General features: G+C 35.3%; 1 protein-coding gene across 4 annotated transcripts in view; it reads right to left on the reverse strand.

The window, feature by feature from the left end:
* Positions 1-6,585: 6,585 nt before the first annotated feature.
* Awh (Arrowhead) overlaps positions 6,586-12,696 on the reverse strand; it is a 118,204-nt gene continuing 112,093 nt past the window's right edge. For 3 of the 4 annotated variants that reach the window (XM_067789853.1, XM_067789852.1, XM_067789851.1), the window contains exons 5-6: positions 9,334-9,459; positions 6,586-7,299 (exon numbers count right to left, since the gene is read on the reverse strand). In XM_067789853.1, coding sequence (XP_067645954.1) covers positions 7,238-7,299; positions 9,334-9,459 — 188 coding nt within the window. In that variant the 3' untranslated portion in view covers positions 6,586-7,237. The remainder of the gene's footprint in view (positions 7,300-9,333; positions 9,460-12,696) is intronic. The other variant, XM_067789854.1, reaches the window with a different exon arrangement.

Consider the following 12,696-nt stretch of genomic DNA (forward strand, 5'->3'; position numbering starts at 1 on the left):
TTCCCTGCAAAAATCGTTGGATCATGTGGTCCACTGGAGTACTTAGCATTATACTCCACTGTAATGCAGCAATGGACCAATTCATGTTTCTACAAGAACATATTGTAAGTCGATCATTGATTTTAACGATTGTAAACAATACACGATGTTTTTTGGACTGTGGAGTACCCACTCTGATGTAATGCAGAGCTGGAGTATATGGTCCAGTCCTAGGACATCGCAATGTTAATTGCACCATATTTTTTATATGAATTGTGGTTAATTTTGGAACACTCGGTTGGTCCATAGCGAATACTTCATACGCATGCATGGAGTACTCGCGATTTTTGCAGGGTTGCACAAATTATTGCCTACTTTTGAGCGCACCTCATATAAGATATATTCATGTGTTTGTGCGTTGCTCTCCGCTGCGTGTACGTACATATGTGTAAACATAATCAGGCCTGTTCTGAATTCCGACTCGGAATGAAAAGTAAAACGACATTGATTTCGACTCGGTTTCTATTTGGTGTTCTCAATTCCGATTGTAAAAAATCGATTCGAAGTCGATTTCGAATCGTTTTCTTTCCGATTCGGTAACCAGTTTAATCAGGTGTTTTTGTTTATGTGTTTTGGTTTAAGTATCATAAAATTTTATTTTAATTAAAAAATGCCTGCAGATATGGTTTTTGATGCGCAGACGCAAGAATACGTGCTATTGTGCTTGCGAATCGTAAAAATGCGCTGGATCGGAATTCAGAACAGGTCGACTTCATTTCGATCAGCATCGATTTGTTTGCCTAATAGATTTCTTGATAGAAGTTTTTAAAGAAAGATTTATTATGCCAATTTAACTCAAATTTAAACAAAAAATACACACAACTCTTCCAAATAAAATGAAGAATTAAAAAAAAATTATTTGAAAGACAAATATCGCAACATTTGTGTATAATCTGCCAATTAATTTTCATTCCGACTGCTCAGAGGCAATACTTTGCAAACCGATAGTTTTTGGTCGGAATCGAAATTGAGAACACCAATCCATTTCGATTCCGAATAAATTGGTCGGAATCGAAATCCAGAATAGGCCCGAATGACTGATTCGTTTATGTAGATACAAGTGACTGCTTGCTTTATTGTTGTTGTGGCTTCATTTACTTAGTATCAGATTAGTGATGTGAGTATCACTTAGTGTTACTAATATTCGTCACAATATGTACATAAAAAAAGTAGAGTTTGATTAATGATGACATGTAGAACAAAGTATGTTATGCGGCATACTCGAAGATCGCCGAGCAAAGCTCGGTCGCCCAGGTACTGTACTATAGATCTTGACGATTGTTTCAGAAAACAATGTTTACCATAGATATATATACGCTTCTGTTGAAATTTTAAACTTACGCTTTTAAAACGATTTAAAACATGGTTTGCATGGAAGATATAAGCTATAGTGGTCCTAGTATCTGAAGGATTTAAGGACTAGTGTGCATTCAAATAGATAGACGGACGTGGCTAATCAACTATTTTTTGGTGGATCTATCGCTTCTCCTTCAAGGATTTACTGTTTTCGGGAATCGAAACAGCTTTAATATACCATATCAATTTTAATATCACCAAGCCATTTCGAACTTATCCTGAAATAGTCCCGAAGTGATCCCTCATACAATCTCTAGATGGTTGCAAAAAAGTGGGACCCCGATAATACCCCTCCCTGCCTTCCTCTTCAACTTTCCAAAAAAAAGTTTTGCCAGTACTTCCTCCCATTTGTCTGCCAAATTTTATCATTGATAATGAATATCGCTCCATCCCTTCACGTGAGAAATATACTCTCCAGTTCCTGTGCTTAAGCACGACTGCCGAGGGAGCAATACTTTTCTGATAGGTAAGCTGGGGCTTATAGTTTCTGCTGCGTTTCCAAAAGAGGTTTCTTCAACAACGTCCACAGAAAAACTTTTCGTAAATAAATACACAAACATTTAATATTTCATTTAAAAATTGTTTTTTATATTTTTTCACTATTTTAATTTTGTGTTTATAATTTGTGTTAACTAGCATTTGATTTGTTACAATTTATTTAATTTCAATTTAATGCTGACAAGTGCTTAAGTATTCGCTCATAAATATTCTATATTTACATTTTGCAACTGAGTTTTAACCTACGAATTTTATTTGCTTACTTAGTTACTTTTACAAATTTAAAAAACAAGAAATATGCAATAACAAGTTTGATATTAAATAATTGGCATATAGTTTTTATACATTTAGGTTTACATTAAATATTTTACAATAGCTTAAGTATATATTTTATATATTATTTATGAGAAGCTTAAAGACACACATAAATATATACATACATACAGAAGGCCGTATGGTTGAGAAAAAAACTGTTATGCGCAATTTTGTCGGTGGCTTAACTTTGTCAAATAAGTTAAAATAATTATAGCAGTCAATATTGATAAAGATTTTACTTTTTTTTTTGGGAATTTCAAAAAAATTCTGGGGATTCATATTATTCAATTATATTTTTTTTTAATTTATTTGAAAAACTTTCATAAAACGTCCTGTGTAGGAAATTTTCCACTCACTCCTGAAGTAAATAATTTTAGTACACAATCAAATTGTAGATTCCTTTGTCAAAGTATTAATAGTTTGTTTAATTATAAACACCAATGTCACAAAGACGATTATTATAAATGGTAAACAATAAATCGAAAAATATGTGACGTGGCTGACGTATGTCAAAAGTAGAAAATCGCTAGAGTATGACGGATGCGACGAATTATACGTTGCCTATCTGGCGTTTAACATTATAATAACCACAGCCAACTTTGCATCAGTTTCTTCTCTGTCCGCCAAGTAAGTGACGTATTGTATCTGCTTAAGCCATAACATGGCGATCAAAATCAAAAGCAACGCTCCATTGAGTCATCGAGCTCTGGATCACGATCAAATGTCATTGTAACGATCAGGATCAGTGCTATGAGAGTTGGCAGCACTCAATTAATGTGTACATATAATAGGGTGCCTTTTTTTTTTCAAAATTTTTTCCAGAATCGCTCCACAAAATTTTACTAAAATAGTTAAAACAAATTATCAAAGTAATAAGTAGTATTATTAGTCTTTAAACTAAGTCGCAAATGCGATATATTTTCCATAAAAGATTCGGTGGGATTTTTCACATCCAAAAGTGTCGGGAGAGGTACCAAAACAAGCGTTTTGAACTAAAAAACTATCGTCCCAAGGCTGATATTAAACATTTTACTTCTGTCAGGTGCTTTGTGCAAAAAGCAATTGCACATTATGTTGTGGTTCTCTGATTTTTCAAATAAAAAATGTATAGTTTTTTTTTATCATGATTTAAAGTGAATATAATAGGGGATCAGGATTTTGTGCAGATGGTCTAGCATTATTAAAGGAGTTCAGAATTTTGCGTATTTGACGTTGGAAACGTTGCTATAGCAAATATAAGCTACAGATATTCATATATATAGATTCAATATTGAAAAAGTAAACAACGGGTTTTTATGTTGAGTTTTTGCAACAACGTAGCAAATTTATAGCCGTGTATTTTGTTAGTATACTCTAAAAGATATGATACGGAAGTTTTCAATGCAATGATGCTCAACCATTAGCACAAAAACTTATTGTATTTTTAAATTGGTATAGTATTTTTACACAAAACGCCAAAAAATTATTCGGCTTTGCATTTGCTACGTCATGGCAAATAAGCAACATCAAAAACCGTAGTTTATTTTTTCAATTTTGAATAGCAAATTATCAGCTGTCAAAAGAAAACAAAATATGCAAAGAAAAAATTGAAAACGAAAAAAAGTTCTGTACTCCCTTAATGTAATTCTTTTATGGCCTTAATAATTTGTTTTCGGACTTAAAGTTAAAAAATGGGTTGTCAAGTGGAAAAAATAGTTTAAATATAGGTTGCCCTAGTGCATATGTGCTACCAAGTACAGAGGGTTTGCTGTCAAATGTTCCACAAAACCAAACCAACAGAGCCACTCTGTTGAACCGAAATTGATACAGATAGATATCAGGATCACAGCGTTGTTGCATTTGCATATTAAATTTCTACCCGTATCTGTATCACGTTTCATTGGAACGCAATTAATGAGTGAAACTACTGTATATTATAATGTGTAAACCAAAAATTAATTTAATGTCCAATCCGTGTGAAGATATTTTCAGATGTCCGAAATAAAATACGGCGATGGAGAGCGGGTTAGGGGGCTTAGAATATACCCGCGGCAGGTATGTCTGGCGTAAGAGGCGACTAAAATACCAAATTCATTGAAGCGGTTGCCAGCGCAATATATAGCTTCTCCAATCCAATTGTCAACCTAATCTACCCGTTGCGAATCCGGTTTCTTCAACAGTCGAGGCTCTGACGACCCCAAGTTGCTTATGGATCTAGGCTATGTGAGGGCGGGATGGCCTTGAAAGTTTCATGTGGTCATACTTAATCGTTCCCGAGATGGTTGGGCTAGTACTTTGATGGTGCTTGTTACCGGAACGTACCGGATCTGCATCCGGCAAAGGACCTTCAACATCGATAATATTCCTCAAGGCCTTTGGGGAGTGTCCTTATCGCTACAACAACAACAACGAACGACGGTTTTTCCTAGCGGGGCGTTTTTGTCGGCCAAAAAACAACTTTCTTGAAGTAGAACTTTTATCACTATAAAGTTATTATAAGGTCCTGAAGTTTGTTTGTGGCATTTAGAACAGCCCCAATTGATAATTAAAAAAATCCTACGTAAACTGAGTTTTGAATTCGTACATCCGTATCTCTTTAGTGCTACCCATTAACTGAATGTTTTGAGCGCTTTTTCGGGGTGTTGCTGTGAGGTATTTTTTTCGCTTCTACTTTGAATTGATCTGCAAAGCCTTGAGGTGACCGGTAATACATTTCGCTGGGAATGACTTATAAATAAAACGCCAAATTTTGCATAACAATTTTTAAATTAATTTTACACATAGGAAAGAGTATAGAATAGAGTATATACAGAAGTTTATATACAATTTGGAGAAAGAGGAATTTGCGCATTTCTCTATAATAAATTAATATTTTATTTTTTTTATATTGTTTATCTAATAATTTCCACGTGCTAGCTTATATATACATACGTACTATGGTGGGTCGATTTTCCCCCAAAAAATCGCATATTCAAAAACTTCTCTAAGCTCTGTACTAATAAACTTCTTTTCGCAACTATGGGTCTACAATAAATCTCGATCCAATGACTGAGGGAGATTGTCAGCGTCTTAAAGCTTGCACTCCATTGCAATAACATTATGATTTATCAAATTCTTTATTAAACAGCCCTTTTCAAGTTAACAAAAAAAAAATTTGCAAAAAAAAAATTTAAAAACCTGAAAAGTTAACTTCATAAAATTGAAGAAGAGTTTTAAGAAAATATGCTATTTTTTGCGAAAAATTCACCCAGCCTAATATACAGGGACTTGTTTAAAAGCGGTTTGTTTATTTTGCTAAACTTAACAATTAAAATTGACTTAAAATAAATTATAAATTCTAAAATTAGCTTAAAATAACAAAATAGTAATAACTAAGGAATGTTTGAGTTAAACTAACCAAACTTTTTACTTGATTAGGATATCGCTAAACTGGCGCGCATGAATTAAAAATCATAGTTTGGCATAGTGCACTTAAAGTTTAGTTGTAATGGAAATTAAAATAAGTGCACTGTGCTCAACTATTTACAGCAGCGAGCAGAAAAATAGCAGTGGCTATTTATTTTCGTTATTTAAAAAAAAGCTTCTATGAATTTTGTAAATGTAACCGTGTCTTGGTGATGATTTCAAACAAAAAAAAAACACGAAAGTTCGAGAAAATTTTGCGAAAATTTCGTACTTTTTATTTGGAGTTTGCTGAACTTGTTTGAATATGCAGTTTTGTAGCCCAATCAATTTTAGTCTATCAAAGTACAAATTATAGGTCACGAAATATTCGTATTATTTATTTTTGGCCATTTTTTTTCCGAAAGGTGGCCTATTCGTAAAATTTTCTCAACTTTTCGAGACCCTTTTGAGATTAGTTTTGCAAGGTACCAGTTAAAAAATTCATAGAAGTTTTTTCTTAAAATAACGAAAATCAAAAAATAAACAAGAAATCAATTGACGAAATTTGACAAAAATGGCCACGTCGATTATTCTGTTCGCTGCTGTAAATAAGTAACACTTAAGCATTTTGACAACGCAAAGCGAATGAACAAACTGTTGAGCCTAAAAATTTTCAAAAATATAAATAAAAAAGTATTCCGGTTTTTTCAATTTCGTGACAGCCGGATTATCAAAAGCAATTTATCTAATATCAAGGCGAATTCAGTACCGGGTGTTGTTATCCCAACTGATTGCTTCTTCTTGATTATTTTCCATACATCACCTTGTACTTTAATATGTCAGTTAATCGAAATCAATGAAAATTTTCTTTGGACTTGGCATTCTTCTGCACGGCGAATTGATGACAAGGTAAAATAATTATTTTACACAACTCGCCGTGCAGAAGAATGCCAAGTCCAAAGAAAATTTTCATTGATTTCGATTAACTGACATATTAAAGTACAAGGTGATGTATGGAAAATAATCAAGAAGAAGCAATCAGCTGTTGGGATGACAACACCCGGTAGTGAATTCGCCTTGCTTGTCATATTTAATAATTCTCAAGAGCAGTTAAGGAAATTATAAATTTTTCCTCAAATTGCTACAGCGAAACTATCCGTAAAACACAAAAATATTGTTGATTTCACTTAAAAAAAAAAACAAAAAATAATATTTTTTTATAATACTGGCAACTCTGCAGCAAAAATATTTTCATCGTACCTTCTCGAATTAGTTCTAACATATTTTAAAAATTTATTTTATTAACTATTTAAAAATTTTTTGGACGTTTTCCCATTTCATACAGACAAATAAATATTAAAATTTTTGTTTACAATGTATATTTTTCTCCTTTTAACGAATTTTGACTAGGTTAGGACGTTTCTGATTTTCTAATCTTTTTTTATACTTTTGCATAACTGGGTTTTTGTTTCAAACTTGTTGTTTGTGTGCTTAAGTCACAGATCCTTAAATACATATATATGTATAGCTGAAACTTAACTTTGCATATGTACGTGCTTTAATATGTAAATTTGTGTGTGTTTTACATATGAATATAATTTTATGTTATTCCGATACCACCAAATATAGCCAGATGTCAGCTCTAATGATGGTTCAAATTTTCTAGTCACACTTCACTTTGCATGCAATGCACACTGGAATCTTGTGAGAGTTCGTCCATGCAGGACTCTGGAAAATAGATAAAAAAGCCAACATTGTTTGCATTAAAAATATGTTTAAATAAAAAAAAGTTACAAATTCGTTAGCAATTAAAGAAGCTATATCATATGTTATTACACCCCCCACGCTACACACGCCCACAGTGTAAAAGCGACGAAAAAGAGAATGAGAGACATAAAATGTTTTAGTGAACTCTTGCAGGCGTTTCTTTCGCGAGTGAAACATGTACCATGAGTGTACAAAATTCTCAAATAGTTTAACATGACTTTTACTTAAGTGCAAATAATTTGCGTAGTGCTTCTTTTTAATTTTTCCAACAAATTGACTAAACGGCTGACTCCAAATGGCAGCTGCAAGGCAGATGAACTTTCACTAAGAAGCTTTTCGTGGCAGAAATACACTCGTAGTGTTTGGCTAAGCGATGCTGAGGAGCGACCCCGCTAGGAAACACTTTTTTCTAATTGAAACAAATTTTTTATACATTTTCTTGTTGTTTTGCCCTTGACTTGAACACTGAACCCTCGGTCTGGTAAACAGAGTACGCTACCACCACACCACGGCGGCCGTTATTTTGCTTAAGGCAAAAGAAGTCGGTGGTTTTCATGAGTTTTAAAACGTCGTTCGTTTGTATTAGTTATAGGACAATTTATTAGTTCACTAGATCGCTAGCGAAATAGAGTTCGATACTCATAAGCAGTGGAAAGTGCTGACTGTATTTTTGAAGGTAAAATGTGGCTTATTGGCAATGTTTAATATGCCTGCTACCCAGATGGCAAAAACAACATCAAGGCTGCCGGTAAATAGGTTACAGTTTTGCAATCGACCTCTGAACAAGGCACTGTATGTTGCATGTACTAAAGCTGGGTAACACAGCACTGTGCTCTGTTATTGTGCCAACACTCATACGAACTTTCGATAATAAGCTGTAACACAATTGTGTCAACACAGTGTGTGCTAGTGCTACTGTGTCAAAAAATAGTATCATTACTCACCACTAGCATGTATTGCAATACAGCCATCGGATTTTTATTTATGAAAAATTTCACAATTTTATTCCACCACAAAGTCAAAGTTCCTTGAAATTTTCAAAGCTTGTTTAAACCATTTAGCCATTAGTCAAGTATGTCATCAACGACATCATTAGCTTCTCCACGCTATGGAAGTATCAACCTCAGGGGTAATAACTCTGCTCTCTATCTTGTGATTTGTAACTGAGCCGTGTGTACACCGTTGAACTCTACATGCATCAACCTCTGTGTGAGTCACTAGTATTGATTTATCAAAATTATGACCGTCATTCGGTAGATGCCTTGATGCTGCCAAAACTCACAGGCGACTTGCATGAGTTGCCTCATATGAGAACTAAGGTGTTGCTCTTGCAATTAATAAAGCCCGGTCACCAATTTAAATGGAATTGACTTAATAAGTTGTCACATCTGTCCGAAGTTCGTAAAAGTCCCGCTGGGCGCAACTACAGCGCAAACAACCATGTTTGGATTGTCTTTGTATAAATGAGTTTTTGCTTTAGAGTTCAAACCTTAAGGTTCAGTCGCTGCAACCCGATTGAGCTCTAAATATGCCGTAGGAATTTGGAAACTTCTATGCAAACCACATTTAGCGTACGAAGAGTGCTTCTGCAAAGATCAAATTTCGAATCTACGAATCAAAGGTTTCCCGATGATCGATTTCCAGTGCAGTTACCGCTGAAAGTTGACCTAGCGTGGTTGAGTCATGTTATGTCGCTGTCCGCAGACATCAGTCCATTATACGCCTCTATGTCAAGTTTCAAATACTTTAGCACTACGACTAAGTTAAGGACCGTTTTCCGAATGCCTCCGCTCGCATCAGCCACGGAAGTTGGGATGATCTACAGCCAAGTATGCACATTGTCGAATTTCGTAGACTTGCAACGACAGCGAAAGGGAAAGCCCAACTATGCTTGAAGGAAGGTTAGTCGATCCGGTCATTGATTAGATCTTGCGCCTTGTGTTTAAACATAATTCATTCGGAAAATTGTTTTTGTTTATGATCTGTTGAACTCACCATGTGATGGATATAATCCTTTTGAGTTGCCATTCATATGCATGGCATTTTGAGCGTTATTCTGGAATGAATACGTTAACTGTAGGTTAATATGGCGGGCATATGAGCTTCCTTCGGGTTCACGCACTGAAATAGAGATATGAGAAAATATTTCACAAATTACATTATTTAAAGGCTATGTTTGTATGGTATGGGCTAGTTTCGTTAGTTAGTTAGCTTATCGACGGTTAAGTGAGAGAGCGCTGCCCCAGAATTTGTTTGAAGAACGCCGTTCCAAAGCGGAGGTCGATTCAAAAAGATCTTCCCTGATTAAAAATTTTGTAAACTTTTCAATGAGATAGATCTTTTGAAAGCCGGTAAAGCGTTCCTCCACTGAGGAGACGATCTTAGGCACATATGTAGATTCCTTTGCATATCATACATAACGGCTGTTAGTATACTGTCTTAGAAATGTCATTATTTTAGTAAAGGCATGCAATGGAAAAATGATAACAATTTACTATAATTAGTCCCCACATAATTTATTTGTCTTTTAAATTTTTTTAACGAGCCTGCACACGCCGGATACTATTGCGTTTAGTTTAGTAATTTCACGCAGCGCCTTAACAAGATTGCATCCTCGGCGGTGCCACTGAAAATGGCCTTAAATATCAGCACCAAACTACTTAAATTTCCATCAGTGATATTGATTAAACTACCTGAAACCGCCAAAACCACAGCATGCGAAAGTGCTGCACATTTCATTTAGCCAGTTTAAGAGATAACCAAATAAGCTTGGCGCCATACCGTTATAAGTGAGGTCAATTAGACAGTTAGAATTTCAAATCTATGGTAAGAGTAAATTGAAATTGAATTGTTAATAGAAGACACCATGAACGAAGTATTTCCTGGACTATTAGACTGGGTCGGCCTCTGTGGTGTGGTGGCAGCGTGCTTCATCTACCACACCGAAGGTTCTGTGTTAAAGTAATGGGCAAAGCAACACCAAAAATTTAGAAACAAGTTTTTCTATGCGGGGTGGCTCCTAGCAGTAGTTTGGAAAACATTCCATGAAAGGCTTCTCAGTGAAAATTCATCTACCTTGCGGCTACCGTTCTGAAAAATTAAAAGGAGCACGACGCAAACTGGAAAAGCTCGGCCCAAATCTCTTCAGTCGAAACTTTCAAAATACTCGGAATAAAAAAATCTTTATTTGTTTGAAGTTTTTCAAAGCGACTTAAATTGGTTTTGATGAGTAAAAATGGGCAGGAAAGTGGAAATGAAAGGAAATGGGAATAGAAAAGGGAGATAACAATAAAAGCAAAACAAAAGGAAAAGGAAAAGAAAATAAAAAAGGGAAATGATATGTAAAAGTAAAGGGCAAAAGGAAACATAAAAGGAAATGGAAAAAGAAAGGGGGAAAAACGGAAAAAGTAAGGAAAAGTAAAAACAAAGGAAAATAAAATTGAAATGAAAAGGAGAAAGTAGATGCAATGAAGATGGAAGAGAAGAAGAGGAGGAAGCGAAATTTGTATAAGTATCAACGATACCATTACGGAACGGTGGGGAAATCAAAAAGGAGATGAGATACGAAATGAAAAAGAACAAAAAAAAAAACGAAGCGAAAAACGAGTGAGGAAAGAAAGAAAAAGAAAAGTAAGAAAACTAACTCAAACACAGAACCCAAACCGGACTGAAACTGGTACTAAAACCACAATCACAATCGAAATCTGAATGAAAACGGAATCGTAAACTCCAATGATATCGGAGAAGAAACTGGACTGACCCGATATTGAAATTGAACCCAAAAACGGAACAGAAGCATAGACCGGAATCGTAACCGAAACAAAAACTGGAGGATAAACTTGAACCGGCAATGGAATCGGAAATGGAAACGAATCGAAATATGTAACTAAAAAGCAGAGTCAGACTTTATAACCGGAATGGTATCTGTGACTAAAACCGAAACTGAAACGCGAATTAAAATGGAAATGAGCAGCTGGAACCATCAAAAAATATCAAAAACCAAAATCGGAATGGAGCACGGAATTCGTAGCCTCGACCCCAACCAAAACCAATGCCGAAACCAGAACTGAAACGGGAAATAAAACAGAAACGAGTAATTGGGATCGCACCATAAACCGAAATCAGAATGTAAAACGGAATCTGTAGCATGGACCATAACTAAAACCAAAGCCGGATTTAAACAAAAAGCAAAACTTAGACCGGCACCGTGTCCAATACCGAAACATGAAGGAAACCAAAACCGAAACCAGACCGATGTCGGAAACGAAAACGGAACGAAATCTGATCTGAATCTCAAAACGGAGCAGAGATCGAAATCATAAGGAAACCTGAACTGAAACTGGCAATAAAACTATAATGGGAACTGAAACAGAACCCGTATAAAAACCGAGATTTAAATTTGACACGATTATGTAACGCGAGCCGGGATAAAAACCATGCGGAAACCGAGAGAAAAACTGTAATGGAGACTGGAACAGAACCTGGCCAAAACCCGATATTTAATCCGAGTTTGCAGTCGGAACTGGAATCAAAACCGGGAATAAAACTGTAGTGGAAACTAAAATAGAACACCGATAAAAACCGAGATTTAAATCTGACCAGAATTGAGGGGAGAATAGAAGGCACAATAAAAGCCGGAGTGGAATCGGGAACCGGGGCCGAATCCAAAAAAGAAGCCGAAATTCAAAACGGGACTCTTACGACAAATATCTCTAAAATAAAAGTTCGAAACGGGTCCCATTATATGAGAATAAACTCCTCAATTGGGCAGGAAGCAAAAATATTGATCGAAATCTGCTTAGCCGAACTAAATTGCAAAACAAAAGAGAGTGTGATTAAAAAACTAAGTTCTACAAAACGGAAACTGAAGCCGAATAGTTTTGTCTACTAGTCAAGTTGTTTGTACATAAAGTATTTTCTTGTTACCAAACTAAGCAAATGAGTTAAAACGAATGGAGAGCTGAAAACAAAATTAATTAGATGTAATTGAAAAACTATTTTTTGATGTATCGAAAAAATAAAACACATTTTGTTCCGAGGTCCCCCTTTTCACTTTTTTTTCGTATTTCAACCGACCCAATCTAACATCTAATCGTGGTTAGTATAGGTTTTTTCAATTTTACTTGTACCCACTTTAAAGCAGTGGTGCAGTAGAGAGCTTCGGAAAACTATTCGGCGTTCATTTACATGCCGTGTGAGCGCAGCCACAAAGATTTCGTAAAGCAATCAGACAATCAGTTTTAGTTTGTACTTCAAGCAGTTAACATCTCGTGCGTCAATTCTATGGCCAAACATTCCCCATAGTAACACTTATTACCTACTACAAAAAAGTGGCGTTTGTATTCGAAGATCTGCCGG

Source organism: Eurosta solidaginis, chromosome 5 (assembly GCF_040869045.1).
Source record: "Eurosta solidaginis isolate ZX-2024a chromosome 5, ASM4086904v1, whole genome shotgun sequence".
NCBI classification, from domain to species: Eukaryota; Metazoa; Arthropoda; class Insecta; order Diptera; family Tephritidae; genus Eurosta; species Eurosta solidaginis.